Source organism: Rhinatrema bivittatum, chromosome 1, assembly GCF_901001135.1.
Source record: "Rhinatrema bivittatum chromosome 1, aRhiBiv1.1, whole genome shotgun sequence".
Lineage (NCBI taxonomy): Eukaryota > Metazoa > Chordata > Amphibia > Gymnophiona > Rhinatrematidae > Rhinatrema > Rhinatrema bivittatum.
In genome coordinates, this window is record NC_042615.1 from 215,914,177 (window position 1) to 215,936,576 (window position 22,400).

At 44.4% G+C, this 22,400-nt stretch overlaps 1 protein-coding gene across 1 annotated transcript in view; it reads left to right on the forward strand.

Annotated features, from left to right (window-relative positions):
* SH3TC1 (SH3 domain and tetratricopeptide repeats 1) overlaps positions 1-22,400 on the forward strand; it is a 140,027-nt gene that overhangs the window by 37,789 nt on the left and 79,838 nt on the right. The window contains 2 exon segments of the mRNA XM_029591728.1: positions 12,302-12,376; positions 19,246-19,373. Of these exon segments, the coding sequence (XP_029447588.1) occupies positions 12,302-12,376; positions 19,246-19,373 (203 nt within the window).

Consider the following 22,400-nt stretch of genomic DNA (forward strand, 5'->3'; position numbering starts at 1 on the left):
TCAGCTGAGGGATACGAAAAGTCTGGAGGGGATGAAAAAGAGAGAGTAGATTAGGGAGGTGAGTGGAGGTTGAGAGAATGGGTCCACTGGAGCAGTGTTTCCTCACCCCTCTCCTGGAGGCACACCTAACCAGTTGGGTTTTCAGGATATCCATAATGAATATCCATGAGATAGATTTGCATACATTGGAGACCCAGGATATGCAAATCGACCTCATGAATATTCATTGTGGCAATGTCATGTGGTATACAAGGCATTTCTGAGAGTGTATTTCCTGTACAAATCACAATAACAATGTTTTTGTGGAAAATTTGTTTGAAAACAGCTAGTTGAAACATTTTGATTTTCCTTCTGTGAGAAATATACTTGATGTGTATACAGTATTTGGCCTCTGTCATCACTAAGAAATAATTGTATGTTTGTGTTAAAAGAGTTCTCTGGTTTGAATTATATGACCTCATGTTAAATTTATTTCCTTTCTTTAAAGAAAGCTCTGATTTGATATTTTCCTTGCTTATGGGAAACTAACTTTCAATACTTCATGTTAAAGGAATGTCTAGGACATGTGTTAATTGGCTACCAAAGCAACTGGCCATGCTATAGTTGCTCAGGTGATAAATTGGGGGCTTTATTTTCTAATGTTAATAATCTAGTGATTTTCAAATTGAAGAACAAATGAATGAGTGAAAGGAGCTTGAAACTCCTGTTTCCTGGAGGGTAGGCAGATGGACTCAGAGCCAGTGGGTTATGCTCCCCTACCAGCAGATGGAGATGGAGCAAGCTGACGTCATGGTATATATATTAGAGATGTGAATCGGAACCGGAATCGGTTCGGATTCTGTTTCCTATTCGCATTGTGGTTTTTTTTTTCGTCCGGCCCGATCGCGGTTTTGTTTATTGGCTGCGCCCGAGCTGAGAAACAAAAAACCCATACTGACCCTTTAAAACTAATCCCTTAGCTTCCCCCACCCTCCCGACCCCCCCCCCACCCAAAAAAAAACATTTTACAGGTACCTGGTGGTACCTGTAAAACGTCAGCTGCCACTAATAAAAATGGCGCTGATGGCCTTTGCCCTTACCATGTGACAGGGTATCCGTGCCATTGGCCGGCCCCTGTCACATGGAGGGAGCACTGGATGGCCGGTGCCATCTTTAAAAATGGCGTGGGCCATCCAGTGCTCCTACCATGTGACAGGGGCCGGCCAGTGGCACGGATAACTTGTCACATGGTAAGGGCAAAGGGCCATTGGCGCCATTTTGATTAGTGGCAGCCGACGGCCCGGGAGCGGGAGATTGCTCCCGGGACCCCCACTGGACCACCAGGTACCTGTAAAAAGTTTTTTGGCGGGTCGGGAGAGTGGGGGAAGCTAAGGGATTAGTTTTAAAGGGTCGGGGTGGGTTTAGGGGTTATTTTTGTGTGCCGTTTTTTCCACCCTCCCCCAAAACGATAAGAGAACCCCCACGATCAATATCGTGGGGTTTTCCTATCGTTTTGGGGGAACCCCCGATTTCTGACGATTTTGAAAATATCGTACGATATTTTCAATCGTCCGAAGCCCGATTCAAATCCCTAATATATATAGCCCTGCAGTGACCCCAGCCTACCAGTATTCTCCGTCTCCAGAAGATGGTGGACGTGCATCTCCCTATGGGGACTGCTTTGAGTTTTTGGAAGGAGAAATTTGAAATCTAAATTAAGGAAAGGAAAGCCCTGCTCTCCTGTGGTGATACCAAAAGGTCCCTCCCCGGTTGAGAATTGCTGAGGTGATTTCCGTGGTCCCTCAGAGGTGTGCCTTGGTCCGGTAGCTGGGCTTCCTGGCGTGGACTAAGCTGCTAGTTCAGCTGAAAGGCAGCAAGTGCAGGAAGCCAAGTGCGGCATGACAGCAGATGCCCTCTCCTCCTGCAGCCGGAGACCGTCTCTGTTCTCAGCTGGTAAGCGCTGATCTCAGGTAAGGTTTTAAAAAAAAAAAAAAGAGAAGTTTTACCTTTGAAACAGATACAGTTAAAACTGGTTTCAGGACTTCCTCCGGTCTCCGTGCTCGGTGTGCCATCCTGATGCTCATTTCCACTCCCGTTGGGGTTGGGGAACTGGGCAGGCTGGCGGGTTGAACAGCCCCCGGTGGGCTAGGCCCTGCAGTTAGTCTTTTTTCTTGCACGCTGTGTAGTAGGCTGTGGTGCCGTTTTTTGCACTCCTGTGCATGCTCTGCTGCCCTCTACAGGCCATTGGTGTGTGCATGCATTGGTTCTGTGCATGCGTTGTGTGTTCAGGTTTGGGCGTACTTTTTATGCACACAAATTTTAAACTGTTCACACGCTTAGCTTGGTGCACGTGCATTCACTTTGCTGCGCTTCCTTCTGCAGTGCTTAATTTTTGTGTGCATAGCCTTTTTGAGTGTGAGCCGTTCAGATGCACGATTACTGCCATAATGTCACCGGTAAACAAGAGGCCTAAACATCTTCCTATTTGTGTTGCCTGTCATATTATGGCTTCTCAGCCTGACCTGGCTTCTAACCTGTGTCGGTGCTGCTCAGACGCTCACGGAAAGTTGTCTTCCGTGGATTTTGCTAAGCCTGGCTCCTCCTATTCTGATGATGAGTTGGTCATGGCCTTGACTGGAGGGATGCCAGACCTTGGTTTTCCCTTGATTGGCTCCTCTGCAGGCGAGTTCTGTGGGACCAGCTCCCGTTCCTTCTGGGCTTGGTCTGGATCCGGCTGCTTTTTCTTGGATGCAATTTTTTTCAAGTCTAACAGGCTTTTTTTCCAGGTTTTATCTTCTGGATGTGCAGGCTCGGGAGGATGCATCCTTTGCACATGCTGTGTTGACTGGACCGCGGGCAGCCTCCCACCCTGTTCAGGAGTAGCTTTGGTACATCCCACTGGTTCTAAGTCCATCTGTCTACATGCTAGGAAATGGAGAAATTACTTACCTGATAATTCAGCTTCCCGCCCTCAGCTGCTGCTTGAGTGTGTAACTGGTCCTCCTGTGGGGCTCTGTGTTCCCAGGGATTACTGGTAAGTGCTCATCCAGTTCCTAGCTTGGGGTATTTAGAATCTTACATGAGTTCAGTGTTTCTTGTTGGTTGACTACAGTTCTGGTTACCTGTTTTTAATCATGTTTTTTGCTAGTCTGTCCACAGTTGTTTTTGAAGAGAATACTGGCAGGCTGGGGTCACTGTGACGTCAGCTTGCACCATCTTCATCTGCTGGCAGGGGAGCATAAACCCACTGGTTCTGAATCCATCTGTCTACACTAAGGAAAACAAAATTATCAAGTAAGTAATTTCTCCATTATGCGTAATTTATATGACTACTGATGACTTATAAAACTCAGTGTCATAATTGGGGGAAAGTAGATATAATGCAGGTGTCAGGGTTTGTCTCACCCAGAGGTACCAAAAGAAACAAAAATTGATTTTCCAATACATAGCTCCAGAATAATGAGCCATGATGTGGCTCAGGTACTGGTTTGGATCCCCCAGTTTATGGCAAACAGAGATAAGTCGGGATAAAAAGAAAAGTCTATTAATTTATATCTTCAATTTATTTTCCTCCCATCCAATGACGACTCAGGGTGGGCAACTGAGCACTGAATAAGAGGAATTGCTGAATAAAAGATGTAAAATAAATAAATAACAAGTGACAGGCCTGGGTAAGAACAGTAAATGCATATAATTATTTGTTGAAAAACACTGCTGTATTTATTTCTTACATTAATAAAATGGCCTCTCCAGCCAGTAACTCCGGGCAGACAATAGATGTATCATTTCGTTTCAATATCATTTTCATTTATTATTTATATACCGCACATTCCAAGCTGACAAAGCCGATCAAGGTGGTTCACAACAAAAAAATACATAAAATATAAAAAAAATCATCAGAAAATGCAATCAGAAACAAACACTGTAGAAAAATATTACCAGATGAGATAAAAATTGTTATCATAAATAATAATATAATGATACAGTTAGTAAAAACAGAAGCAAAGATAAAAATGATTATGATAATACAATCAAAGGCCAAATAGTTCCAGAGTCAAGCCATACTAGAGTTAAAAGCCAGCATAAAAAAGTGTTTATAAAACTTACGGAAACACAAATAATCCCCTATGGAATAATCTTCACATGGCAGAGTTCTAGGTAACAGAGCTAAGAAGGAAATGCTTTGCTCTCCATAATTGAGGAAACATCCAAGAAGACCTCCTATAAAGAAAAGAGCGAACGTTTAAGGACAAAGCAAGTCAGGCACGCGTTCAAATACTGAGGACTCCAATTCTACAAAGGTCTAAAAACCAAAAAAACCCCATCCTAAACTGGATGCTTAAATGCAACAGGAACTTGGTGTAGAAAAAAGGGATCATATCACCCCCATCCTCCAGCACCTACACTGGCTGCCGATTAAATACAGAATACACTTTAAAACCCTTATGATGATACACAAGGCCCTTCACAACATCTCCCCGCTCAACCTTACTTATCAACTCCAACAGCACATCACTAAGAGACCGACCAGAAATGCGTACAAGAACATGCTACTCACCCAGCCGGCAAAAACGTCTCTGAGGAAATGCGCTCTTTCCACGGCAGGTCCCCCTCTCTGGAATTCGCTTCCTCCTGACCTCTGCCTAGAACCCTGCCACAGGACATTCAAAAAGAAACTAAAGACTTGGCTTTTCGCCCAAGCATTCCCAGAGAACTAAGACCCGAGGAATACGATGACATTATAGACCTCGATTCCCTTCTCCTTCTGTACATACATTCCTTATAGTGCTATATTTCAGTTTAATTAGGCCATGTAGCTCCTCGTATATTCTTGTAAGTTCCTTATTGTCCAAGTTCCTTATTGTTATTTGTTTCATGGTAAGCCGCCCAAGAGGCGTCAGTTTTAGTTCCCTGTAAACCGGTGCGATATGTATATTATATAGGAACATCGGTATATAAAAATAAAAAATAAATAAATAAATATATAGAGAGTTCATGGCTGGTGTAATAGGATCATAAAATCTCAAATTTAAAAAGAAAGCTCTCACAGGACACCACAAGCATGGAGACTCTGTTTGGTCTATATTGGACCACCCAACGATCACTCAATGGAAATTGACAATGTACAAACTCTTGACTTTTGAATTCTTGATGGCAAAGGTTTCTTCAACAAAGAAATATGATTTTACATTGGAAATTTGGTATGACTATGATGTCTATCTCCCCAAGCAAGAAGCTTGGTATTTAATTCCTAGCCACAACTATTCAACTAAATTTAGAAATTTATTATGTACGGTAATAACCATTGACTTGACTTGAATGTATGGTGTATATGGGGTACTTTGGAAGCTATCTTAGTGAAGAGATATGTGGGGAGGGGGGGAAGATGGGGTATCTTGTTACTGTTGTTAATATTATATATTATTGTCCTTTTAATTTATTGTAAAAATTCAATAAAAAAGAGTTTTAAATGTTTTAATATAATCAAAAGTACTTTAAGCGAAAAAGGCATTTTCATTGAAGACAATGCCTCCACTGCCAAAGGCTATCAGGAGCACTTGGCTTGCAGATTTAACCATCACTTTCAAAAGTGATAAAGAATTTGAAAAATGTAATAAATAAAGCGGTCTAGAGCTTCACCTGTACCAGCCCTCGTTCTCCTCGGGTTGAGCCTTTGGATGCCGGGGCTGGCAGGACTTAAGAGAAGATCTCTGGAGATGGCTAGGATCATGGTTCAAGGGCAGGCTATGGTCAGAGGCAGGCAGCGATCAGGTGTAGCGAGAGTCCAAGTAAGGGTCGAAACCAGATATCCATCCAAGGAGGAGGAACAGGGACGGATAGAGCTGAAGCAGGTAAGGCAGGAGTCGGCCAGGCAGATGAAGGTTGGAACAGGCTGGGCAGACAAAGGCAGGAGAAGCAACACGCAATACAGGACGTAGCTGAAACCGTTGCTGAGCCAGGGTGCATCGGAGGGGGCTGCCCTTATATGGTGCCAAGATTGGTGATGTCATCAGTAGGGGGCCACAGGGACATCCCCGTTGCGGTCCCTATGGCTGCGTTGGGCTCACGTGTGCCTAAGGGGAGAAATGAGGAGCAGGAGCTAGCAGAAAGAGCAGTGGCAAGCCCAGCCACAGAGATGAGAGTGGCGACTCATGGCACCCCGCGAGCCATCGAACGCAATATTTAGGTTGGTCATTCTTCCGTAGAATGGCCGGAAGAGAGAGATGGTGGTGGCACCAGCAAATCAAACAGGCTGTTAGCTAGAGATATCTTCTTTGGAACTAATTGTGCTGTAATACTTTAGACACGACTTCCGAGTAAAACAATCGTAGCAGATATCTCTAAGTTATAGTCCGTGAGGACGGTAAAGATATAGAGTGCCATCTAGCCATGGCGACATAGCAACCGCTATGAAAGTTATAGTCCATAAAGACGGTAAAGATGTAGAGCGCCATCTAGCCATGGCGAACATTACAACCGCTATGCATATCAGCAGACAGAAGTAAAAACTGCTGTGGATGTCGTTAAGATTCTCAAGAGAAGTGGCGGTGTAAAGGAACGTCCAAAGCCCACTTCAAGTTGTGATGCAATAATGGATCTTCTAATTTGATGAAGGGACTCCTCAGGTCTTCCACAAGACGTCTAAGAATAAGGTTGCCTCCTGCCCCTGAGTCCACCAGGGCAGGGGTCCGAACTGTAGCTGGTTCAGAGGTCACAGAGACTGAATGAGAGAGCGAAGGAGATAACGCAGTATGGCCCAAGAACATCCTCCTGCGGGACTTAGGCCCATCTGTTTCCCGGACGAATGGGGCTTGCAGAGACATCATGGCCTGACTGACCACAGTACATGCACAGGCCGCGTTTCTTCCGAAATCTTCTCTCCTTTGAGGTCAAGTGACCATGACCAAGTTGCATAGGTTTCTCTTTATCAACAGCAGGAATTGCTGGACCCATCCGAAGTGCAGAGGTACTAGCCTGTTTCAACCCAGTTAACACCTTAGGCCGGAGTTCCTTCACCTTGTCTCGGAGCCGACAATCAATCCGAGTAGCTAAGGCTATTAATTCCTCCATCAAGTCAGGTGTCTGGCGAGCGGCCAGCTCATCTTTCACGCAGGTATCCAGGCCTCTGCAGAAGAGAATCTTGAGACATCTGGGGTCCCAGTGAAGTTCTGCTGCAAGAGTCTTGAATTCTATGGCAAATTCAGCCAATGTTCTGTTGCCTTGCTTCAAGTCTACTAAAGCAAACCCGGCAACAGACATACGAGCAGGGTCATCAAAAACGGATTTAAACAAGTCCATAAATCCTTCTATGTCTTTGTGTTCCCACAAGGTAGATGCCCATGACAAGGCTCTCCCATCCAAATATGACAGGATGTAAGTGGTATTAGAGAGGCCCGTGGGAAACAATGAAGGCTGTAAGGTGAAATGCATGCTGCACTGGTTCAAAAAGCCCCACGTCTTCTGGAGTTCTCCGGAGAAGCGAATAGGAGCAGCCAGTGGAACAGCAGTCTTTAAAGTTACCTCCTGTAACTGACCTTCTTGGGTAGAAGCTGTGCCTTGGGTCTTCTGTGTGTGAAGCTGATGGAATGCTGCAGTAAGTTTCTCCAAGGTTTCTTGCTGTTCTGAGATGTGTTGAGCCAGGCCCGGGATAGCCTGCAAAGCGGAGAGGTGTGCCGGGTCCATGGGCTACTGACATCCCATACCTTAAGCTGGATTCCCAGGAGTACTGCCTCTCCAATTTAAAGCCAGATCCACTGGAGTTAGCAATCTGTTGTGATCTACTCCTCAAGAAGGGAGGAGTTAGCAATCTGTTAGAATTCTGTTGTAGATCTGTTGCTGGATACTCCTGTTGGAGGAGGAGTAAGCGATCTGTGATGAATACGTCTCCTGTGAAGGAGGAGTTAGCAAACTGTTATGCTCCTTGGGCGGAGTTAGCAATCTGTATGGAACTGCTCCTGAGGAAGGAGGAGTTAACAATCTGATATGCTCCGCTCCTGTAGAGGGAGTAGATAACAATCTGTTAGAGGTTAAACTGCGGAGCTAGCAATCTGTAGTGAATCTGTTGCTGAAGACTCCTGATGGAGAGAGAGTAGCAATCTGTTATCAGCGGAGTGCTTGGAGAGGGCACTCAGCTGTAGAGGAATGTAGATAGGTGGATCCTTGGGTCGATGGCAGATGACTGCGCCCCCAGGAGGATATCCTCAGAGGGACCACCGGCTAGGCTTGGGTATGGAGACAGACACAGATAATGCTTTTATTAGACAGGTTAGTAGAACCACCAGAGGTGGCAGTAGTGAGCTGATATACCCGGCAGGGCTGAAGTCCCTCAGGTATTGGAACCGCGATCCCAGGGTTCCTGAGCTGTAGAGAAACTATAGACAGTGAGTAGACAGTGTATGCTGTAGTCATAGCCAGAACTAGATGACAAAACTCACATAAGGCCTTGAGGAAGCTCAGTAGCTGGAAAGGGTTAGGCCCTCGAGGAGCGAGTACCTGGTACCAGGGAAAGCTCTGAGAGAGAGATGGTAACTCACAAATGTCTGTATCTGTGATAGCTTCCAGGCAGTAGAGAATCTTCAGAGTGTCCAGGAACATGGGCCCTCGAGGAGCGAGTACCGGTTTCTATTGGCAATCTGAAATAAAGAAAAGAGAGCGAGGCCCCCGAAGAGCGGGTACCCTTGGTAAGTCCGAGGAGGCAGAGTAGAGTAGAGAGAAGCGAGTCCAAATGAAACCCCGCTATCAATCCTTGCTAACTTGATTCATTAGTGAATACTGAGACCTTTTATATTGGAAGTGGATGATGTCATCTCGGGGGAATGCCCCCGAGGTTCGCACCCTTGCTGGTACATCAATTGGAGCATGCGGGCGCGCACGCGCGCCCTTTGTCATCAGGCAACATGGCGGATCCGCAGTGTCGTGCCGGTCCGGGGACGCCAGGAGAGGGCAAGAAGATGCCGTGGCATCAAACCATCCATCAGACCCGGAGGGAGTCGCCACAGAGGTAAAGAGGGCGAGTGAGGGCGTCGAGCAGTGACGGACGCAACCCCCCCCCCAGTCAGGGAATTCTGGACATCAGATTGCATAATATTAGGAAAAGACTAACATTGAAATTCTGTTTGAGGAGTGGGTCCTGGCAGGGGACATTAACCCAGGGGTTACATTATTATACACACAGAGTTTGGAAAGAGCACATACCTTCCTAATTCCCACCATTACGTTCTTTCTTTCACAAAATTTCCTCTCCAGCTGCTGCAAAATGCAGCAGCCAGATCTCTCACAAACACCAATCGTTCATCACACATCACCCCCATACTAAAAGAACTCCACTGGCTCCCCATAACACACAGGTCACAATACAAAATCCTCACCCTCCCGCACAAAACACTCAACAACCGAAAAATCAATTGGTCTAAAGACTCTCCCCAACCACACAACAGCCAGAAAAACCTGCGATCCCAAAACACAGGCCTGCTTTCCATCCCCCACACACCTTGCCTCCACCAGACAACGTACCTTCTCAGTAGCTGGCCCCACCCTCTGGAACAAGCTACCCTCCCAACTCAGACTGGAACCCTCCACCCAGTCGTTCAAAAAGCAATTGAAAACATGGCTATTCCATAAAGCCTATCAACACACAAACTAATCCCCCCTACCCCTCCCCTCCCTTCTTGCTTCACTTCTTACTCCCTGACCCTTTCCCTCCTCCCCCCCAATGTCTCCATGCATCATTATTAAGACACCTTAACCTCCAGTTAAAATGGTGCATGCCATTCTGTACATATTGTATCTGTGATACCCTATTGTATATATTGTATATACTGCATCTGTTAATGAGGCACCCTAGCCCAGTTCTAAAACTGAACTACCAATAACCAACCCTTAATATTTATCGTTATATTTGTTTAATGTTCACCCCCAAGGTTTAATGCTATATACGTTTTAATGTTCCCCATTAAGGTTAATGTTTCAATGTATAAGTAGTACAACTCCCCTGTCATACTATTCCAACTGTTATAATGTGAACTGATGTGATGTACTCCAATGAATGTCGGTATACAAAAACAAATAAATAAAAAATAATAGATTGTGTTGGCCATCTAATAATCTCCTGCTTCTCTTTAATAGTTCTGATGATCTTGAAGTACAGTTACCAGATGTTTGTTGAGAAATCATGGCCAATTGCCCATGTGTTGATAAGCTAAGGCAGTATTAAAGCATTTGGAGTGAGGCAAGAATCTATGTTCTTGCCTTCGAGAGAATATTTAGCCTGCTAATCTCAAAATATGCAGTTTTCTGATAACTAAGAATCACAAATGCAAAGTTGGTTTTTTTTTTGGTTTTTTTTTTACACAAAAAATGTTAGGGATCTAATTTAACTGCAAGGGCTGGCAGATATTTCCTGCAGAGGGGACAGGTGAGGACGTGCAAAATTTGTGGAAGTCTTAAAGGGTTCTTGCTTTTATTAGTATGCCTGAGTGGGAATTCAAAGATGAAGTTACTCTTAGACGAAGAACAATATCCTACAAGTGGTCAAGCTTTTACAGCTGGAAGCTGAGACATTCTTAACTATGTGGAACAGAAAAACCGGGCAGACTGGAAGGCCCAGTTGGTCTTTTTCAGCCATAATCTGCTATGTTACAATGTTACTACCTGAACTTAATTACTTAATATTCATATTTTTTGCACAAAATAAAATTGTATCTCAACCTTTGTTGTTGCTTGCTCTTAATCAACTTTCTGGCTTACTTTTTCCTTTATCTCAATTTCTGTTCCTGCTCTGTCTCTCTCTTATTTTCTCTCTTATGATATTTCTCTTTTTAATATCTCTCCTTTTAATTCTCTTCCAATCCCTCTTCTAACTTTTGTTGCCTCTGCCTCCGTTTTTCCTTCTAATCTAACATAATCATTCAGATTTTTTCATTCCCATGGTCTGCCTCTCTCCTCCCTTATCATTTTCTTCCCCTTTTCATGTCTCTCCTTTCTGTCTCTCTCTCTGTCTCCCCTCTCCTTGCTTTCATTACAATCATCCTCAGCTGTCTTTCCAGTTTCCCTTTCATGAGGCTGAGGCCCACTTCATTGAATAGCAAGAGCAGAGAAGATTCTGGGTACAGACTTCTCTGTTGCTGCTATTAGGGCAGGGAGGAAAGGAGTGTAGCAGCCCTGACTACCACTGCTATTGATTCTTCGAGGGAGGAGAGAGTTCAGCAGCATGGCAGGCTCTCATTGGTTCTTCGAGGGAAAGGTTAGCATGGGGAAGAGAGGATTCTTCTCGCCATCTCCGAAATCGCAAAAGTGGCCTTATTTATTTATTTGTTTGTAAATTTGTATATACCAACATTAGTAAGGGAACATCATATCGGTTTACATAAAACTAAATATAGCAAACAGGCTTCACAGAGAACTATGAACTGAGTGAAGAACAGCTTAGAACTAGGAACTGCATTATGAACAACTATAATATAGCAACGGGTTAAAATTAAGCCTGAACGGAGGAACAGGGGAATGAACGCAGGTTTTACATCTACTGTATATGTTAGGGAGGGATATCAACCTACCACAAAAACAGGGTCTAAATATTTATAAAGCGTAGCATATTACAGTGTAGCATAGTCATTACATGGGCTTTACATCTACAACCTATCACAAACTCAGGGTCTAATTATTTATACAGTGTAGCATAATCTTTACAGACAAAAAGCTATGAAGGCTGATATATATCAGCTGGGGGAGCGTAGAGGAAGAGTGTATTATTGGTTAGGGCCGTCTAACGATCAGCATCGGTGGAAAGTACTGCGAGGACAGAGATGGGGGGTGGGGTGAGGTAGGGAAGCTCTAGGTGCTTTGTGAGAGAAGCAGTTCAAGTATAATTAGGGAGAACCTGGAGAGATGGGAGACTGGCTTTTGGCAAATGGGTTTTTCTTATTGTCTGTTTTGAGGACAGGGAGAGCCTTTCACTGCTCCAGCAGCTGTTTGGTTGGATAACTGGGGCGGGTCAGACAAGGAAATTTGGGACAAGAAATGGGGTAGTGTCTCTAAACTGTGCGCGGATGCATGCGCACAAAGCTCGTGAACCCTGAGCATACAGCAAAACATAGCGTGCACAAGAAATCTTAATATTTGCATTATGTACAGCTCATAGTGCACAGAATTGAATTTGTCTTATAAAAAGTTGCACAAAAAGAACATTTTTGCACACGCAGTCTTTCAAAACTTTAAGGGAACATAGGACACTACTAAGGAGCAATCCCTGAAAATCAGGGATGTCTTTGAGACTTCTTTCTTTGCTGTGTGATTTTTCCTTTACAACTGTTCTATTTTCCAGATTTTGTTCAGATTAATGACTGCCTGAAGGACAGTTCAGAGATTTCTCTGGAGCCCGGAGACAGTTTTCCCACAGGTAAGCCCTGACCCAATACTTTTCATCAATTAACCTATTACGTTTGAGAATATGATATCAGTTGCGTTATTAAAGTATCACAACCAGACTGTGCCTAGATCACATAAAACATCAAACCTTTTTAATCTCCCTGCCCTAGCTTCCTTCTCACTTACATTCCTGCCTTGACCTTGTAAGAATTCACTAACCCTCGGCTTTAATACTAAATTACAATACAAATATGCAACTAACTGGTTGTAGTATTGGTACTAGCACTTGATAAAATTCTATAGAAATTAACACAACGGCCTCCTAAGACAATTTACAGCGCCTCCCCCCCTTTTGAGTTATTGCTTTTTTTATTTTTCTGGAATGCAGAACTTGCTAAACTAATGAGCTGTGTCCAGTTAATAAAGCTTTATGGCTCATGAATAACAAATTCCTCTGCTATTATTATCTTTGCATAGCTTCACTATTAACATTAATTGCATTCAGTGTCCTGCTCATAAGAACAAGCTCCTATATAACAGAGACAATATATTTCACACGAGGAATACTGTACAATTTGAAATTAAGTAGACGCGGGGGGGGGGGGAGGGGGGAGTTTCGTATTCAGTTAGTGGACAAGATATCCGGCTAAGGTTAGCCGGATATCTTGTCCCATACATTCAGTGAAATAAACGTCCCGCTGAACATAACCAACCTAAATATTGCGTTCGATGGCTCGCGGGGTGCCCCCATGAGTCGCCACTCTCATCTCTGTGGCTGGGCTTGCCACTGCTCTTTCTGCTAGCTCCTGCTCCTCATTACTCCCCTTAGGCACACGTGAGCCCAATGCAGCCATAGGGACCGCAGCGGGGAAGTCCCTATGGCCCCCTACTGATGACATCACCAATCTTGGCACCATATAAGGGCAGCCCCCTCCGATGCACCCTGGCTCAGCAACAGTTTCAGCTACATCCTGTATTGCGTGTTGCTTCCTGCCTTTGTCTGCCCAGCCTGTTCCAACCTTCATCTGCCTGGCCGACTCCTGCCTTACCTGCTTCAGCCCTGTCCATCCCTCTTCCTCCTCCTTGGATGGATATCTGGTTTCGACCCTTGCCTGGACTCTCACTGTACCTGACCGCTGCCTGCCTCTGACCATAGCCTGCCCTTGAACCATGATCCTAGCCATCTCCAGAGAGATCTTCTCTTAAGTCCTGCCAGCCCCGGCATCCAAAGGCTCAACCCGAGGAGAACGAGGGCTGGTACAGATGAAACTCTAGACCAATCTCTGTTTTGTTTGGGTCCGCCTGCTGGCAATGAGAACCTGCAGGGCTCCTCCCTGCAGGTAGAGCCAATCTTACTCCATCCCAAGGGTCCACAGACACAACACTAAAGTTATCTGGCCTTGTGTGGCCAGATAACACGCTACTTAACAGGATATCTTTAAAAGATATCCAGCTAAGTAGCGCTGTCATGACCCTCAAAATAAAGGTAAGACTAGAGGGCATCCAATCCTCTCCCTTCACCCCCCACCCTACCAAAGCATGATGTTAAAGTCTTTCCAGGCCATAGTCATCTACCTCCACCCCTCCCCAAACCTTTTTGAAAACTTGAAAAAAGTGTCCCTCCAGTGGTGATTGTTAAACACTCCGGCTGCCCCATAGCCATCCCTCCACCTACCCACCCACTATGAAGAATCATGGCGCCTGCCTCACCTCCCCTCTCCTCTCCATCCTGGCCAATAACGTTTTCTTATCTGTGCAGGGAGAGAGAGGGACCCTCCGCCCCGCTCCCGGCGCATCCAGCGCTGCTCTGACAGTGGCCGTGCTGGAAGTGTAAGCTTAGGTTGAGGTTTACGCATCCAGTGCTGCCGCTGTGAGAGGAGCACTGGAAGCGCTGGGAGTGGGGCGGAGGGTCCCCCTCTCCCGGCTCAGATTAAAAAAAAAAAAGAAAGGTTTTGTTCAGGATGGGAAGGAGAGGAGAGTGGAGGTGGGGGGGGGGGGGGGCAGGTGCCATGATTCATTGTGGGAGGGAAGGCGGGGAGGCAGTCAGAAGGTTGGTAACAATCACCACCGGGGGCTGGAGGGCACTTTTTCAAGATTTAGAAAGCTTTGGGGAGAGGGGGCGAGGGTTGGGAGTAGGAGACTATAGCCAGGAGACTTTATTATCACGCTTTGGTGCGAGGAGGGAGGGGACTCGCCACCCTGTAGTCTTAGCTCCTGGCAGCGCTACTTAGCAGGATATCATTTTAACATGTTTGTTATCCAGACTTGTGTGCTCGGATAACTTTAGACCTGCTCGGAAGAAGGTCGAAAGTTATCCAGCTAACCTAGCCGGATATACCCTACATTTGGCTGGGATAGCCGGATATCTGGGGCCTTTCCAAACATCCCCAAAATGCACCTTTTTTATCCAGCTAAATTATAGCCGGATAACTACTTATCTGGCTATACGTTACATGGATAAGTGGCCGATATGCCACATTTGCCATGTAGATGGATAACTTTTGATTTATCCATCTAAATGGCTTTTGAATATGGACTTCAGGGAAGATAACTTTCAAACCGATGTGCACGGTGGCATATACACATGTAATATGGCCACTCGTAGTTTTTCCCTAGTATTTTATAACTCGCCTGTATGATATACGCGCATTTTATAAAATGTGTGTTTGTAGACTTACGCACAAGCACATGCAATGCATTGATGTGCATTCTTTCACACTTGTTTAAAAATATATGTGTGTATATTTTACATGCAAAATTAAAGTTGGACTTACTTGCTTTTAGCGTGATTTATATACATAAGTCAGCCAATTTTAAAACATGCGCATCAAGGAAATTACCAGTTTTACCAACTAGTCCACCGGTTTGCCAATCCTTTTCCAGGTCATCGAGACCCTCTTGGTTCTTTAGCCTGAACATCACCCGGTTAACCCAGACCTTCCAACAGTACACACTGAATATGTTTAATATCACTTATACCAGATAATTAGCAGGTGTAAAAATAAGCAAGTAAGTTGCACAAACATTTGCCAAGTCTTTTAAAATAGCAACTTATGCATGTAAGTGTTGATAATAGCCCTAGACTGCCGATTTTGCACACATGTATACGTGAAAGTGAATATACATGCGTATTTTCTACTTTTAAAAAATATGGAATTCTCGCGCAGAGGCTATTTACATGTATATATGCTAATTTTTATGCATGTACAATTTTGAAAATTCACCTGTAAAGCTATAGAATCACATAATTAAATTGAATTTGTATTTCACATTCTCCAAGGCAAGTAGGATGGTAGTCCTCACAGATGTGTGACATCATCAAGTGGAGCCCAACATGGAAAACTTCTGTCAAAGTTTCTAGAAAGTAGACTAGGCACATAGAGCATGCCCAGCATGCCCTATACCATGCATACACACAGGTGCCCTCTTCATGGAGCTATCAGCCTCGCGGTTGGATTGAGCTCTAAAAAAAAGTGGCCTTTTGCCTTGTAAAACTTCGTTTTTTGCTGGGGTTTTTTTTTGCCATTTCTCTTCAATAGCCCTCACTAGGTCTCTCTCTGTGCCTCCCTGTATTGTCCCCATGCAGGGTTTTTGGTGTTCAGGTGAGTTTTCTTTCAAAGTTGTTCCCCCCTGCTTCGGTGGTGCTTTGGTGGCAGTCTTCCATCAGTGCCCACCACTATCGATCAATTTTTCTCCTGGTTGTTTCATCCCATCATGGCCGTGTCTGGCTTCTGCTGATGTCCCCCAGTGCCTGAGGACATGTCGATCACTGATCCACGTGAAATTTGCATCCTCTGCCTGGGGGCATCGCATCACGAAGGGGGTTGAGCTTGAGTGCCTAGGGACATTGGCTTTGACTCGACAAGATGGACAATCTCTTCAGGTTGAAGACGTCCAACCCATCGGCATTGGAATCTGCGGCATCTGCATCAGAGGACCTCAGAGCTGCATTGATGGACATTGTGCCAATGGCACCATCAGTTTTGTCGTCGCTGGTGGATAAGGGTGCTGGAGACCGAGTGTTGTCAATCTCCTTTGGAATGAGGACATCAGGTTCATCATCCTTGATCTCAGCACTGGGGAAAGACCTGGCCGAGAATCGTGGGAAGACCAAAAAGCATTAGCACTGGTTACTGTTGACCCATTGGGCCAGGCATGGGGGCGCATCAGCTTTTGCCACAATGCCCTCGAAGCAGCCCTGTGGCGAGGAGTGCCAAACCTCCATCGTGCTGGTCTCCACTGGTCCTGGTAATAGTTGCTGAGCCCCCTCACAGGTCCGAAGAAGATCTGGCCACCCCTCATTCCTCCCAGTTGGTGTTGGCATCAGCAACATTTGAGGAGGAGCTGAAGTGTCATGTCCAGCTAGCGGTGGAGCGAGCACTGCAGGGCTCTGTTCCCACAGCACCAATGGCACCAGAGCCAGTGGCACCCGTGATCGTACCAATTGTGGAGAAACTCAAAGTGCTTATCAGTACTTTACCAGCCCAGCTGGTATTGGTTCCCAGGATGGCATCAATGACCAGCGGGGCATCGAAGCATCCCCCTACCAAAACGGTGCTCATCGCCGGGTCCTCCGAAGAGAAAGCTCCATCAAGGCTGGTGGAAACAAAGAGTCTGAGCATCTAGGGCCTCATCTTCTGTGGATTACAATGAGGATGAGGAGCCCTATGACCCCTGGGGGATGATCAGATGAAGTCCTCCTCCAAAGATTCAGATGGTCTCCTGTCAGATCCTTCTCCTCCAGAGGAGCGGAGGAAGTCCCTGCCTGAGGACTTAACATTCACAGGCTTTGTCAAGGTGATGACAGAGGTCATTCCATTCCAGCTTTTGACTGAAGAAGATGCCAGACACAAAATGCTTGAGGTTCTTCAGTTCGTGGAGCCTCCTAAGAAGATCGTGGTGGTCCCAGTATATGAGATACTTATAGAGTTGCTGCTGAGAATTTCGGAATACGCCCTCACAGTGTCTCCCATGAACAGGAAGGTGGACAGGGTTTACATCATCCAGAAGGCTGTTGAAGTCGATAAACATCAGCTGCCCCACCAATCGGTGGTGGTTGAATCCGTCCCAAGAGGGCCAAGCGCTCTCAGACCCACTACTCAGCGCCGCTCATTGGCCAAGACAGGTCTGGTTTCCACTCGTGCTGGAGTTGTACACCTGGAAACTGATCAGTCTGGGGACTTCCCTGGATCTCATCACACAAGATCAGGGCAGGCAGTGGCATCCTCCAGGCCCTGTCGTTCACAGCCTGGATGTTGAAAGGTTAATCTTGCAGCCGCTTAATCTTTCTGTCGAGGTGTCTTGGGTCCTTATAGCTTCCAGAAAGCCTTCCACTAGGAAGTTCTATGGTCTGAAGTGGAGGAGGCTTTCCATGTGGTGTGAACAGAAGGCCCTAGACCCGTTCTCCTGCCCAACACAAAAATTGTTTGACTACTGTCTACACCTATCAGAGGCTGGCTTAAAAGCCAACTCTGTCAGGGTTCATCTTAGTGTGATTGGCACTAAGTTGCCATCTACACTGTGGTAGTGCATACCACAGTGTAGATGGTACGCACATCTCTGTACAGCCTATAGTTGTACATTTCATGAAGGAAGCCTGCTTCAATTGAAGCTTCCTCTATGGCCTCCCCGTGTCTTGGGACCTCAGCATGGTACTAGCTCAGCTGATGAAAGCTCCTTTCGAGCTGCTGCGCTCCTATGACCTGAAGTACCTGACCTGGAAGGTCATATTCTTGGTTGCAGTCACTTCAGCGTGTAGGGTCAGCGAGCTCCAGGCCTTAGTGACTTATTCACTTTATACTAAATTATTTCATGACAGGGTGGTCTTGCGTACACACCCTAAGTTCCTACCTAAGGTGGTGATGGATTTCCATCTTAACCAGTCAATCATCCTGTCAATTTTCTTTCTCAGGTCCCATTCGCACCAAGGTAAACAAGCACTGTACAGTTTGGATGGCAAGCAAGCCTTAGCCTTCTACTTAGAGTGGACAGAAGCCCATAGACAGTCCATCCAACTTTTTATTTCTTTTGATAAGAATAGTTTGGGCATTGCTGTTGCCAAACAGACACTTTCCAATTGGCTAGGAGACTGCATTTCCTTCTGTTATGCCCAGGCGGGACTGCATCTTGGGGATCGTGTCAAGGCTCCGTAAGGCAGTGTGATCTGCAAGGCAGTGATGTTGAGTTCTCCACACATTCTCATCCCATTACTGTCTGGTTAGGGATGGCCGACACGACAGTAGATTTGGCCAATATGTCCTCAGGAACCTGTATGAGGTGTAGAACCCAACTCTCCCAACCTAGGGCCCATTGTTTGGGATTAGACTGTTTCCCTCTCTGTTACCAATAGCACCAGTGTTGTTTTACCTTTTGGCACCTGGTTAGGTGACTGTTGGTCCTTTCCTGTGTTCAAGAGCAGCCTGTAGCTAGGGATTTACCCATATGTGAGGATTACCATCCTGCTTGTCCTTGGAGAAAGCAGAGTTGCTTACCTGTAACACGTGTTCTCCAAGGATAGCAGGATGTTAATCCTCACAAAACTAGTCCGCCACCCCACAGAGTTGGGTTTCTTCTACTTTTTGTTTTATTGTAATTCTTATTACGAGACTGAAGAGGGACTCCAAGTGGACGCATGGTATAGGGCATGCTGGGCATGCTCAGTGTGCCTAGTCAAAGTTTCTAGAAATTTTGACAGACGTTTTCCGTGTCGGGTTCCATCTGATGATGTCACCCATATGTGAGGACTAACATCCTGATGCTCTTGGCGAACTCCTGTTACAGGTAAGCATCTTTGCTTTCTCTTGTGTGCACAATCTCATAGAATCCCAGGGATGTGCCTATAAGATGAATTCACACTGCTTAAGTGATTGTGAGTCATAATTTTTAGTTGCTCCTTTTCAGATATTTCCTTAACGCTACTCATGGTAAGAAAAAAGAATGGGCTTCCAGACCCATACATGCAGGAAAAGCTCAGGGCAAAGCTTCGTTTGTTGGAGAACGACAGCAAGGAGGTGATGGCAGTCTTTGGTGTGAGTCTAGCTCTTCTTTGACATATATTTTCAGTACAAATGCTACATATGTGAAAACACAACACAGGAAAGGATAACACTGCAAGCTGTTACAACCATCAAATAATTCCCAGCGCCCCAATATTTACTTCTTATACATAAAAACACCCTATGCACAGTTATGTTGCAGTGGATTTATGAAAGCTGAACCACAGTACCGAAATACAATCATGTTTTCTTGTCTTTCCCAAATTCATTTTTCTTCCTTTTGTTCTTTGACAATTCAGAAATACTGCATGTTTATGCTTGCTAAAACGTGGCTTTATTAAGATGGGGATTACTGTGATCATCTGTCTTTCTAAATAATCCAGCCAATTCTCCACTCTCAAGATTTCAGAATGAGCATAAAAATACTTAAAATCTTGAGAGATTATTTTTTTGTTGTTGTTATGACTGTAGTAGCCCTATTCTTCCAGTTTGTCTGTACACAGACAAACACAATGAACACATGTTCACAAACATGGTAAAAGGTTTGGTGTTATAAGAAAGTGCAATTCTGTCTGCCATTTTCAGCTGCACAAGGTAATTTATATGCATGATTAAGTCTCAAGTAACCTGCTGGATTTACAGGCCTGGGGTTTCTATAAATGCATAGTTGGAAATTTCAGTCACACTTGAACTGAACTGTTGGCATTCCATTTGAAAATAAAATTCCAAAATGTGATTCATTTGTATATTATAGTATAGGATTGTGAATCTGTTGTGAGAAGGAATAGTGTGAATTGTACTGTGGCCACAATGACACTAACGGTACCTGTGGTGCTAAATTAATATTTAATTAGCTTCACTGAAAGTTCTGTAGTGAACGAACTATTGAGGCTCTTAAAGAGACAGGAGATTGCTTTATGATCTTTATTCAAAAAATATAAAGTATGGAGATTGATGCAGAGTTCATAGACATAACTCTTGGAGGGACACTGAACTCTGGCATCCTTTGCCTTCTAAAGTACAAGCAAAAGGAAACAGTCAGTGATAGCCACATGAGTTTGTGCTTAGTAAGCCAGTATTTCTCAATCCAGTCCTGGAGGCATACCTAACTGGTTTGGTTTTCTGTACAGCCACAATGGATATGCATGAGATAAATTTACATACACTGAGTCTTCAACACATGCAAATCTCATTCATGAGTATTCAATATGGATATCCTAGAAACCAGATGAGTTACATGTGCTTCCATGAAGCACTATGCATTTTTCAGGTTTTTGGTTATACAGATCTGGACATAAATTCAAAACACTTCTTGTTCCAAATCATATGGGATTATATTTTCAAAGATATATAGATATGTGTCTAAGCCAGTTATGTTAGGAGCCTTAAAATGGAATTATCAATTAATATTGGCTATCCAATGTTGATGCTCAAAAGCCAATGATACAAAATTATTCAAATTTGTTAAATCACAAGAGGATTGTGAGAAATTGCAAGAAGACCTTGCAAAACTGGGAGACTGGGCAGGCAAGTGAAATTTAATGTGGCAAAGTGATGCACTTAGCTACACAATGCAAAGTTCAAAATTAGGAGTCATCGTTCAGAAAATGGATCTAAGGGTCATCGTTGATAGTAAGTTGAAATCTTCTGCCCAGTGTGCAGCAGCAGCCAAAAAAGCAAATAGAATGCAAGGAATTATTAGGAAAGGAATGGAGAATAAAACAGAGAATATCATAATTCCTCTGTATTGCTCCATGGTTCAATACAGAGGCATTACTCAAGATGAGGTTCATCTTGAGTACTGTGTGCGGTTCTTGTCACCACATTTCAAAAAAGATATAGCAGAATTAGAAACAGGGCTGGTACTAGCTTTTTTGCTGCCCTGTGTGAAAAATTACTATGTTGCCCCCCCCCCCCCCCCCCAACCCCCCACCCCCCCACCACAATTCATTCAGTGCCTGTCCTGGGCCCAACAAATAAAGTCCAGTGCCGTCCTCCAAACTGACATGCCCCACCCCCACCCCAGAACCCATGGATAGGGAAGGGTATAAGGTATCCTAGGCAAACCGTACAGCCTTAAACATACTCTACCCCCACACCACTCATCCTTTACAGACACACACAATTAAATTATGCATTTATAATAAATTTTATATGAAAAAGAATATTCAGAAGTACAGTCTGCTGAGGCAAAAATAACACAACAAGCATATTATATTTACATGCACTCCTGTGGTGCCAACTAGAAAACTCTCTACAAACGACATTTATAACTCACTGTGGAATTAGACTTTTTATAATGCGTATTGGGTGTGAGCTTGGTCCTCAGAAAGCCATGAACAAACACAATTACCATGACATTATAGTAAACCTCCCATACCAAAACAACCCTAACAACCTTATCTATGAAAAGGCAACACTGCTATAGATCCCTTCACAGAAAATGATTCCAACAAAATACCTCACCTTGATTACATATGCAGAACATAGACAGACCCTCACCAAATACAGAATAAAGAGAACAGAAAGTAGAAACAGAAACATGCTGAGAAAAACTGAATTGGAACCCACAACAAGCCAGCCACTATATGCAGAGCAACAATGGAAAAACAGAAATATTACTATTCTTCATAAAAACATTAAATAATAAAATCAAGAAATATCAAACAACCATAATAGTAAACTCATATTCATAAAAAGAATAAATATTTCAAAAAAGTTAATGAAAAGAACACAAAATTTTCCAAACACCAATAAAATATTTCAAAATATCTGATGAATAAAAAATCCAATAATTAAAAAATGTTCTCTTCTCTCCCCCCCAAAATTAAATATTTGAAAAGAACAAATTACACCCAGTAATTAAAACTAATAAGGAATAAAAAAACATCTCCTGCTTTCCATACCTGTGATCTTCTGATTTCCAATCACCCTAAAATTGGCATGGATTGGGGGAGGTAGGGACGCCCAAATTTTATCTTCTCTCACACACACACACACACACACACACACGCACACGCACACGCACTAACACATTCATTCTCACACACACTCCCTCTC